A 12,522-nucleotide genomic window follows, 5' to 3' on the forward strand; every position below is an offset into this window, starting at 1 on the left:
GCATACTTGTTACTTAGTATGCATACAACATGTGGTTACTTAGCACATCTCAGAGTGCTAGGATAAAGCAGTGATCTAGGGTGGATCTGTTGGGAAACTGTGTATGTGCAGCTACTCACACAGAGTCAATTAAGGTTTGGCAGACAGCCAGAAGGCAATCTGAAGGAGTAAGTCTGCCTGGTGATAACAGAGGCATGGAGACAGCTCCCTGATTGGTCAAGCTCTCTCAAGGGAGTGATAATTAATGGCCTACTAACTGGAATGTGTTAGTTCGAAGTTCAGCAGAGTTCACTGTTCAGTGGTTCAGTGTGTGTGGGAGCCATAAAGCCATGGCAGAGGCTTGTAGTGCCGTGTGGTGCCTCGCTGACCTCGGTGACCGGCATGTCTGTGCCTTGCAGTGTGTTAAGTGTATTGACCTTATATGGAGATGTGTTCCCTCTGGGCAGTAATTACCTTATATTGTGATGGGTGTTGAAAGGCCATGATCGGGCGATGTAACATGAGACATTGGCAGACGGCCATGCAGGCGGTTAGACAAAGGATAATAAAAAATACCGGACAGGAGAGAAGTTCGAATGAGCTGCCCTCCACCCTGAAAATACTGCTGTGTATCTGTGTGTTTTTTCTATGCTGTGCACCACTTTTTGACGGCTGGTTTCTGTCAAATGGTGCCCCGTGTGAGGCTAACTAAAAGAAACCGTGTGAGGCTAACTAAAAGAAAACCGTGTGAGGCTTTTCGATCCACGCAACGGACACCATCGACTCTCCACGCCCGGCAAGGATTACAAGCGCTACACATCTTCGGATCCCGGTGAGTCGATCCCTTTTATCTTGATTTTGGAAAAATGGGCAGCTCCTTGTCTATTCCACAACAGAAATTTTTTAAAGACTTAAAATTTCTCCTCTCCTCCAACAAATTGGAAGTTCCTGAGGGTGATTTGATACAGCTTATTCTGGCCATCGATGAACATTGCCCCTGGTATCCCCAAGATGTAACCTGGGAATTAAAACACTGGGACAAAATTGGAGCACATTTTCACGGGCACCCTACCATCAGCGTTCGAGTTCTGAATGCATGGTGCAAGGTGCGTTACGCCATGGGCTCTTTATCACCAAAAAATATCTCCATGGACACATTGCCAACATCACCTCCGGCTTCTTTAATTCAGCCTGCTGTGTTGCCGTCTGTTCCGGCACTCGCCTTGCCAGCACCACCAGACCCCAAGCCTCCGGACTATAGTTCCTCGCCAGAGGATCCAATCCTGCAAAAATACCATGGTCTGGTTGGCAATGATCCTGCTCCCTCACCGACAGAACCGGCTACTCCTTTTCAACGTGCAGTTCTTGCCTGTTCCTTATCTCAGGATACTGTGGCATTCCCCGTTATAGTGCCCCCTGCTGGCGCTCTGGCAGGCACCCAAGCCCAACACCAACCTTTTGACTTTAAGATCTTGAAAGAGTTGCAACAGTCAGTAAAGACCAATGGACTCCAAGCCCCATATACGCAGGAGCTTTTGGAAGCCACGTTTGCCCAGCTTTTGGTCCCTGATGACATAAAGCTTCTGGGCCGTACGGTGTTACCTCCATCAGCGGGCGTATTGTTTGCCCACGAATGGGGAATCGCCTGCCGTGTTTATGCTCCGGCTTTATTACAACAAGTCAGAGGGAATAACCCTAACGTTACCCTCAGAGATGTCATAGATGCCATGATGGGGCGTGGTCCCTTTGTTCAGGCTTCAGTGCAAGCCACACTGCTGCAGATCTTATTGAGGGATACTGCCCTTGCTGCAAAAGAAGAAATGAGAAAAATTCCAGAACCCACCAGTATTCAGTCTAGATGGGGTTCAATCAGGCAAGAGCCAAAAGAGTCATATTCTTCCTTTATGGACAGGCTCATTACAGCAGTGAGTCGCCAAGTTGATAATCTTGAAGCCAAACAAGTAATTATCAAACAATTGGCCTTTGAAAATGCAAATGAGGATTGTAAAGTTGCATTGCGACCAATAATACACAATCCTACCACAGACACAGCAGCCATGCTTCGCATTTGTCAGTCTGTAGGTACAGCCACCCACAAGGCTCATATGCTGGCGGCAGTGCTAAATAAAAACCAGCCTGTAGCCACCGATAAAACTTGTTTCCAGTGTGGCAAACCAGGACACTTTAAGGCGCAATGTAGATCCACGCAACAGCCTAGGCGTCCTTCTACCAAATGTCCAATCTGCAAAAAAGGCTTTCATTGGGCCAATCAATGCAGATCGCTTCCCCAAAACCAACAGCAGGGTCAGCACACTGCCCGAAATCAGCAAGGACAACAGCAGGGAAACCGGCAGCTGGGCCCACCCCGGGCCCAGACAAATCAATAGGGGACCCCCCGGAGTCCAGGGAAACAGCACCACAACTTCGCCTGACTCAGGACGTGGAATTCCATTTGCCTTTCTGCCCTTTAAAGACTCATGTTCTCACTGAAACAGGGTTAGACAATCATGCCACTTGTCTTGTATTGCCTTTATTATCTGCACAAGCAACAGGAATTCATGCGGTACCGATGCTAACACACGGACCATATGTGAATTTCCCTGAGATCACGCTATATGCGGATCGTCCATGCAGAATACAATCAAATACCTCAGTGGCGAAGATTATTATTTTCCCCCCATCCGAACAACTGCCCCTAATTGCAGCAGCCATGAACATTACAGCCTCGCGCCCTTCTGTGTCTCTGACAGTGGGAGGTCGACACATTGTGGGAGTTCTGGACACAGGGGCGGATGTAACAGTCGTGGCAAAATCTGCTTGGCCATCCAGTTGACCCACTTGTCCAGCCACAGAAGTTATTGGTGTGGGAGGTGAATCACCGGCACGGCGCAGTGTCCACCCAATTTTCATCCAAAGCAATAGCGGGGTTCAGATCACCCTCTATCCGTTGATAATGGACATTCCAGTTTCCTTATGGGGGCGCGATATTTTGGCCATTGCAGACACCAAATTGGAGTCGAATTTATTCTAAGGGCCGCCCCTGCACTTCCACGTACGGCATTGCCGTTACGATGGATCACTAATACCCCAGTATGGGTAGAACAGTGGCCCCTACCAAAAGAAAAATCCACAGTGGCGGCCCAGCTTATTTCTGAACAATTGACTTTCGGCCACATTGAACCGTCCTCATCCCCCTGGAACACCCCAATTTTCGTCATTAAAAAGAAATCGGGGAACAAATGGCGCCTCTTAGAGGATCTGAAAAAAGTCAATGAACAAATGCAGCCAATGGGGACTTTACAACCTTGCATGCCAAATCCAAATATGCTCCCGCGTGAATATCAGTTGGCGGTGATTGATTTAAAGGATTGTTTCTTTCCTATCCCACTGGTCCCAGCAGACAGCGAACGGTTTGCTTTTACATTGCCAGTATATAGCAATTCGCAGCCCACCCAGCGATATCAGTGGGTTGTCCTGCCTCAGGGCATGCGGAACTCCCCTACACTTTGTCAACATTTTGTGGGGGAAGCATTGAAACCTTTCCGCATGCGCCACCCAGAGGTGATATGTTATCATTACATGGCTGACATCTTGATCGCTGCGAAGAAACTCCCGACCGCTATTTTTCAAGAACTTTCTGCCACGTTGGCGGAAGCGGGACTCTGCGTAGCGCCTGAAAAAATTCAATTAGCGTTGCCCGCCACCTACTTGGGACATAAAGTCACTGCACAAGCAGCGCTGCCTATTGTTCCCCAATTGACTATCCCTTCAAGCATGAAGCTTGTGGAATTACAGCAACTTCTTGGACATTTGAATTGGGCTCGCTCTTTCCTTGCATTACCTACCAGTACATTATCACCATTGTTTTCGGCGCTCGCGGGACACAAGGATCCAGCAGATGTAATTCAAGTCACCTCAGCAATGATCACTGCATTACAAACCGTTAATCAGCACCTGCGATCTACTCTTGTGGACAGGATCACAGAAGCCTCTGCACACGAGCTACATCTGGCAGTGTTTGCCACACCATTGTTGCCAACAGGAATTTTATATGCTCAGACGGAAAAGAGGAAGACTATCTGCATTATAGAATGGTTACATTTGCCACACACCCCACCAAAAAAAAACATTTATTCAGTAATTGAATCCACATCAGACATTGTCATTAAAGGACGTTCTCGCGCCATGACCTTGAGCGGTTTTGATGTTGCATCAATTTATTTGCCTTTCTCACAGACTGAACAGCAGCATTTATTGATAACTAATGCTGCCGTGCAAATCGCCTTGGCTGATTTTATAGGTGTCATCATTTTCAACCCTCCGAAGGATGACCGTTTGACTTTTCTGACACAAGTCACCTATGTTTTGGCCACCCCCTTGTCTCTCACACCTCTTCCCTCTGCATTGACCCTCTTCACGGATGGAACAAAAAGTAGGGGGGTGGTGACATGGGAGGAGGGACGAAAATGGAAATGTTTAGGGACTTCCGGGGTGGCGCCATCGGTAATGGCGGATTCCCTCTGACTTGGAGGGAACCGGCTCTACGGAAATCGGGTCTGTACCGCTACGGCGCAGCGGGGACCCTTCAAAAATCACAGGCGGGTGAAGCCTGCGACCGTGGGACTCGGCGGGCACCGTTTGCGCCCCCCCAATTGGCAAAGGAGCCCGGCAATGGGCTCCGGAGCGGGGAAGTGGCGCGGTGCTGTGAGTCGTCTGCTTCTTCCGTGGAGCGAAGCCGCGCAGCTGTTACCAGAGAGCGCTGCCTTTTTCCTGGGACAATTTGGCTGTAAAACAACGATCCGTGAGTAGGCTAACTTCGGAATTAAAGGAACTTTACAAATTTTATGAATAATTTGGCACCGAAGCGGAGAGGCATAAACAGGAAGTCTGCCTTCCTTTCTTGTAAATGGAGTAAAGCAATGAACTTGAAAGCGGAAGCTTTAAAAGACGTTGGAAAAGGATAATAATTTCGAGCATCAAAACAGTGATTTCCCCCCCCCTTGATTGCAGGGGAGGAGGGGGGAGAAGATTGGAACATTATTTCCCTTCAAAAAAAGAGGAAGAGGAGCTAAAATCCACCGCTTAAAACCCTGGAACGGTTCCCAGTGACAGTAAGAAAGCCGTATTGAGAATTGCGCTGCTGCTGAAAGTTCTCTTTGACAGTTAACTCTGCATCTGAGATACAACTAAGATACAATATTGCTGACAGGCTTCTTCTGGTTTTAAAGTAACAGGATATAACTGAGATAGAAACTGTTGTCTTTTTGGTGAACTGGGGGGGGCGAAAGGGAGAAGTTAATTACTTTAAGACATTCTTGATTGTTACTGTGTCCCCCTAGAGGAAGTTTGAAACTGTTACAACTGCAGCTGGGCTAAGGGGATTTTCCACTTCAAAACAACTCTGACTCTGATCGTGAGATTGACCTTGGGCTATATCTTGAGGGTTATGGCAGATGGGAAAGAGAAGATAGATTTGTTACAAGCAACGAGGTCTGGCAGAGTATTTCGCACAGACGGTGGGCTGCAAAGAAGGGCTTCGACATCTGGCCCTTCTGGTTTACCAACAGCAACCTCATCGGCACAACCTAAATCCAAAGGTATGGCAGTTGACGATGCCCTGGCTCAGGCACTAGGAAAAATAAATGAATCTTTGGAAAGAATAAGTAAACAAGTAGCCGAGGCATCGGGCAAAATTGATCAAAATACCACAAGTATTAATAATTTGGGACAGAAGGTAAATACCAATACAGAAACTATCCAGAAATTACTGCAGGAATCCACCTCGACACGAAAGACAGCCGAAGAGGCTAAGGAAATTGCAACTGCTACAGCCACTGTTGTAGAAGAGAAGATACCACCGTTGCACAAACAACTTGAAGACCACAAGTCAATACTGTCTATGATTGAGTTGAAGGAGAAACAAGCGAATTTAAGGGTCAGGGCCGTACCTGAATTGGAGAAAGACAATTTGATTGAATTTCTTACGCAGGAATTTGCAGACTTTTGGAACCCAGATTTGGGGAAGGATAGTTTCAAGATAGTGAGTGCTTTCAGGCTTGGAAAAGGAGGGAGGAAGAACAGGGTGAGAGACTGTTTGATCACCCTCCGAACAAAAGAGGAGAGAGACAAAATCTTGAGTCTGCACTTCCAGAGGACCTTGGAAATACATCAGTCAAAAGTGGAAATATTTAAGGATATTCCGAAACATCTTTTGGACCTTAGGTCCAACTATAGAGATTTGGTCGCCCTGTTGAGAAGCAACGGAATCATTTTTAGGTGGGAATTCCCCCAAGGCCTATCCTTCAGTTATAAAGGGAAGAAGATAAAAATAAGATCAGAAGACGACAAAGATAAATTTTGGAGAGACCACGGAGAAGACCTGCAGAAGAAAGTTACAGGAGAGCTAAGAGCACTTGTAAGTGAAACTTTAGACATACCAGATTTACCTCCGGAACTAAAAAACCGCCTGAAGAAGGTGATACCACCGACAAAACAGGAACAGGCACTGGGTGCAGTTGGAGGAGAAGTAAAGTAACTACATCACGGCTCTGCAACTACTAAGTTGGAATTGTAATGGTTTGAACTCCCCTCAGAAAAGGAGATCTGTGTTTCATTTATTAAAAAAGGAACAATTGGACTTGATTTGTTTACAAGAAATACATATAACAAGGTTACACAGGAAACTACTGATTAATAAAAGACTTGGTCAGGAGTTCATTTCATCGGACAAGGTTAGATAGATAATACTTTATTCGGCTATAAGCCCACAAGATAAAACAAATCAATAGATAAAAATCAATAGATAAAATCAATAGCATTTTACAATCTAAAATATCAACTAAAATATTTCAATGCATAATCTCTAGATGTACCGTGTTATGGCCTTGAAGATAAAGATGGTGCATAGAGTTTACTGAATTTTTAATAGACATGCTGCATTCCATGAAGTCTTTTATATGACAGAACTGAAATCAGGAATCTAGCAACCTGTAATGTTCTATAAGAGTCAATGTCCTGGAGTAGATAAGCTAGATGTAATTCAGGTGGTTTATTATTATTATTTTTATACATGACCCCAGTCAAGCTTGCAAAAATATATCATTTGCATGACAATAAATGTTGGAAATGTAAGGAGACCGAAGGAACGTTCTTTCACCTGTGGTGGACTTGCCCGAGGGTTAAGGCCTTTTGGGAAATGATTTATAATGAGTTAAAAAAGGTATTTAAGTATACCTTTCCTAAGAAACCAGAGGCCTTCCTTTTGGGCATTGTTGGCCAGAGGGTGTTAAAGAAGGATCGAACCTTTTTTATGTATGCAACAACAGCAGCAAGGATACTCATCGCAAAACATTGGAAGACACAAGATTTGCCCACGCTGGAAGAATGGCAGACGCAATTGATAGACTACATGGAGCTGGCTGAAATGACTGGCAGAATCCGAGACTTGGGAGAAGAGACAGTGGAAGAGGACTGGAAAAAATTTAAGGACTATCTACAAAAACACTATAAGTTGTATGAATGTTAAGAAAATGCACGATAGAAACTAACATGGCATCAGCAATTTAGTTGAAAGATATTATGAGAATAAGTGATGTGTAAGTAAAAGAGGAAATTGGAAACAATATTTATGTTTAAACTAAGCAGTGAAGCCTATAACTAAAATATTTAAAGTAAGACATAATATAAGAGAATTACAAAATAAGAACTGAAACAAGGCAACAAATTGCTGTTTATAAATTTTATTATTGAGAATGCAGGAAAGGGTGACGTGAGGAAGTCCTAAGGTTATGGAAATATGCTCTATGAACACTGGCTTTGTTGTATTCTTTTTTGTCTATGTCTATTTCTTTGGTTGTTTTTCTTTTTCTTTGATTGTTACTTTTTGGTGATGGTATTTCATATGTTTGGTGATTTCTTTTGTTTGTTATAAATTTGCAATAAATATTTAATATATATATATATATATATATATTTGCTTTCGTAGATTTTCACGGGTACAGGAATGCAGGTTTTGGTGTCTTCGGGTGTCTTCCCGTGTAAGAGTCGGGGTGTCTGTGCGACGTTTCGACGAGGTCTCACTCGTCATCTTCAGGCTGGTGCTTTCGGCTTCTTGTTACTGGAACAAGAACACCCCGACTCTTACACGGGAAGACACCCGAAGACACCAAAACCTGCATATATATATATATATATATATATATGCTTTCGTAGATTTTCACGGGTACATATATATATATTAAATAAATAAATATATATATATATATACATATATATATATTAAATAAAATATTTATTAAAGGTTTTAAACAATATAACACCAAGCACATAAAACACCATCACCAAAATAATAAAAAAAAACACACAGAACAAGAAAAATACAACATAGTTAAATTTCAAAAACCAAATTTCCATAACCTTCTTTTCAGACTCCCTCACATCTCCCTTTCCTGCGTTCCTGTTTACAAAGTCATATTCAGCAATACTTCACCTTCTCTCAAATCTTGCTTTAATTTGTAACTTTCAAATATTATGTCTCCAATTTTACCCTTTGTTATCAAATATTTAAATATTTAAGCTTGACATAATATTAATCAAATTTCATCTTTGTTCTCATAGTTCAGTTATTTTCATACTTCTTTCCACTAAGTTACTAATGCCAAGTTATCTTTATATCCTGCATCATTCTAGCATTCATACAATTTACAGTACTTTTGCAAGTAGTCCTTAAATTTCTTCCAGTCCTCTTCCACTGTCTCTTCTCCCAGGTCTCGGATTCTGCCAGTCATTTCTGCCAATTCCATGTAGTCTATCAGTTGCATCTGCCATTCTTCCAGAGTGGGCAAATCTTCTGTCTTCCAGTGTTTTACAATAAGTATTCTTGGAGCTGTCGTCGCATACATAAAAAAAGTTCTATCCTTATTTGGCACTCTCTGGCCAACAATGCCCAAAAGGAAGGCCTCTGGTTTCTTAAGGAAGGTATATTTAAATACCTTTTTAATTCATTATAAATCATTTCCCAGAAGGCCTTAACCCTTGGGCATGTCCACCAAAGGTGAAAGAATGTTCCTTCAGTTTCTTTGCATTTCCAACACTTATTGTCTGGCAAATGATATATTTTTGCAAGCTTGACTGGGGTCATGTACCACCTGTAAATCATTTTCATAATATTTTCTTTCAAGGCATTGCATGCCGTGAATTTCACACCGGTGGTCCATAACTGTTCCCAGTCAGCAAACATAATGTTATAGCCAATGTCTTGCGCCCATTTTATCATAGCTGATTTAACCATTTCATCCTGAGTGTTCCATTTTAACAGCAAGTTATACATTCTTGAAAGTACCTTAGTTTTTGGTTCTAACAGTTCTGTTTCTAGTTAAGATTTTTCCATCTGGAAACCTATTTTTTTGTCCTTATTAAAAACTTCCCTGATCTGACCATAGTGTAACCAATCCCGCACTTTGTCCTTCAGTCTCTCAAAACTCTGCAATCTCCATATATCTCCATCTTTTTCCACTATCTCCCAATATTTTGGCCAGTTGGCCTCCATATTGAGTCTTTTCTGAGCCTTAGCTTCCATTGGTGACAACCACCTTGGGGTCTTACTTTCTAATAAATCTTTATATCTTGTCCAGACATTAAACACTGCCTTCCTGACAATATGGTTCTTGAAAGCTTTGTGAGCTTTAACCTTGTCATACCACAAATATGCATGCCACCCAAATACATTGTTGAACCCTTCCAAATCCAAAATATCAGTGTTCTCTAGAAGTAGCCAATCTTTTAACCAGCAGAAAGCTGCTGATTCATAATACAGTTTCATGTCTGGCAGGGCAAACCCCCCTCTTTCCTTAGCATCAGTTAGTATTTTAAATTTTATTCTGGGCTTTTTGCCCTGCCAGACAAACCTAGAGATATCTCTCTGCCACCTCTTGAAACACTCCATCTTGTCCACAATCTGCAAGGTCTGAAACAAAAACAACATTTTTGGCAATACATTCATCTTTATAGCAGCAATTCGACCCAACAAGGAAAGCTTCAGTTTTGACCAAATTTCTAAGTCCTTTTTAATTTCTGACCAACATTTTTCATAATTATCTTTGAATAGATTCAGATTTTTAGCCGTCATATTAACCCCTAGGTATTTCACCTTTTTAACCACATTTAAATCTGTCTCCTTCTGAAACCTTTCTTTTTCTAAAGTTGTCAAGTTTTTTTCCAAAACCTTAGTTTTCTGCTTATTTAATTTAAATCCCGCCACCCGACCAAATTCTTGAATCAATTCTAACACCCTTTTCGTACTAGATTCTGGCTCCTGTAATGTCAAAACCAAGTCATCTGCAAAAGCTTTAAGTTTGTACTGTTTAGCTCCGACCTGGATTCCTTCAACCAACCGGTCCCCTCTGATCATGTTCAAGAGCACCTCCAGGACTGAAATAAATAACAGTGGGGAGATAGGGCAACCCTGTCGTGTTCCTTTCTCAATCTTAAACTCTTCTGTCACCACATTATTAACTATCAATTTTGCCTTTTGTTCTGAATAAATTGCTTCTATACCGTTTTCAAACCCCCGTCCCACTCCCATCCCTTTAAGATTTTTCTTCATAAAATTCCATGAGATGTTGTCAAAGGCCTTCTCCACATCAATGAAAATCAATACTGCTTTTGTATTGGTGTTAATTTGCAAAAGTTCCAAAATGTCAATAATGTTCCTTGTATTGTCAGACAAATGTCTACCTGGGAGAAAGCCTGCCTGGTCTTTGTGAATCACTTCATTTAACACTCTTTTTAATCTATTTGCTAGAATATCTGCAAAAATTTTGTAATCCACATTTAAAAGGGAGATGGGACGGTAGTTCTTGAGTTGTGTCTTTTCAGTTTCAGATTTAGGTATCAGTGTGATGAAAGCTTCCTTCCACGACTCCGGTGCCTTCTTCCCCTCCATAATCTCATTGCAGACCTCTTTCAATGGTTGAATCAAATAGTCTTTCAAAGTCTTATAATACTTAGAGGTAAGCCCATCCGGCCCTGGAGATTTGCCCAATTGCATATTCTGAATGGCACCTTCAATCTCTTGTTCTGTTATTTTATAGTTCAATATTGCCTTATTTTCTTGAGATAGTTTTGGGAATCCGTAGTTCCTTAGAAATTGGTCTATCTCAGTCTCTTTTTGCGGCCCTTGGGTATAAAGTTGTTTAAAGTATCTCTGGAAACATTTTCTGATCTCCACGGGGTTCTGAATATTTCTCCCTTCAACCTCTAGGTTGGTAACCGTATTCAATTTTTGCCTCTTTTTCAACTGCCATGCTAGCAGTTTTCCACATTTATTTGCCGATTCAAAAGTCCTTTGGTGGACTTGTCCAAGAGTGAAGGCCTTCTGGGAAATGATCTATAATGAGTTTAAAAAGGTGTTTAAGTACACCTTCCCCAAGAAACCGGAGGCCTTCCTCTTGGGCATTGTGGGCCAAAAGGTGTTAAAGAAGGACAGAACGTTTTTTATGTATGCAACCACTGCAGCAAGAATTCTTATTGCTAAACATTGGAAGACTCAAGATTTGCCCACACTGGAAGAGTGGCAAACGCAATTGATGGACTACATGGAATTGGCCGAGATGACTGTCAGGATCCGAGATCTGGGAGAAGAAGCAATGGAGGAGGACTGGAAAAAATTCAAGGACTATTTGCAAAAATTTTATAAATTGTATGAACTATAGGATTTTGCACGATCTGGAAGGTTAGCCCCAGCAACGAGAGTGGAATATATATGAAATTAGATAATAATAATGAAAAAACCAATGTTTAAAAGTTTTTTAAAAAGGATAATATATGAATTTATCGAGTAATTTGGATAATAAGTAATTTAAACTTAAAATGTATTTGAAGGTACAAAAGAAACACACGAAATAAGGTTATAATTTGCTGTCAAATTTATTGTTGAGAATGCACTGTGTGGGAGACGTGGGGAAGTCCGCTGGTGGATTGAAAAAAGATTTGGAAATGGTCTGTTCTTTCTTTTTCTTTCTTTTTTTTTCTTGTTATTTTCTTCTGAGCTGTTTATTTCTATCTGGAAAAATGCAATAAAAAATATTATAAAAAAACAAACAAAAGTCCTTTGTTTCATTTGTTTGTAATTCAGGTGGTTTAGCAGCAATTCCCAGAATGATTGAACTCAGGATCCTTGATCGGGGAACATTGTATAAGGGGCAATTAAACAAGATATGATAAAGGGATTCTATCGATTTGTTGTCACATGCGCATAAAACAGAGATTTTACTGTTAGTAAATCTATTGCTCAGCACATTTGAGGGGAACACATTAAATCTGGCTCTAACAAATGCGAATCTATGCGACGCAGCCGATAAGGTAGACAGATATCGAGGTATCTGGGACATAGATGTAATGCCCTGATATATCGGGGAACATGTACCTCCACCTGTGGTAAGATTTTGTTGCAAATCTACCTCCTCCAGTCTTTGTTTGATTGCCTTTTTTAGCTGTAATTAGATCTAAATTAAGTATATCGGAAGGAGAGTTTCCATAAGACAA

At 41.7% G+C, this 12,522-nt stretch overlaps 1 protein-coding gene across 1 annotated transcript in view; it reads left to right on the top strand.

Annotated features, from left to right (window-relative positions):
- The first annotated feature begins 4,448 nt into the window (after positions 1 to 4,448).
- Positions 4,449 to 12,522, top strand: part of LOC309523308 (uncharacterized protein) — a 283,533-nt gene continuing 275,459 nt past the window's right edge. Inside the window, exon 1 of the mRNA XM_082207104.1 lies at positions 4,449 to 6,649. Within this exon, the coding sequence (XP_082063230.1) occupies positions 5,426 to 6,514 (1,089 nt within the window). The 5' untranslated portion in view covers positions 4,449 to 5,425 and the 3' untranslated portion in view covers positions 6,515 to 6,649. The remainder of the gene's footprint in view (positions 6,650 to 12,522) is intronic.

The sequence above is a fragment of the Podarcis vaucheri genome (assembly GCF_965113315.1).
Source record: "Podarcis vaucheri genome assembly, chromosome: W".
Taxonomy (NCBI): domain Eukaryota; kingdom Metazoa; phylum Chordata; class Lepidosauria; order Squamata; family Lacertidae; genus Podarcis; species Podarcis vaucheri.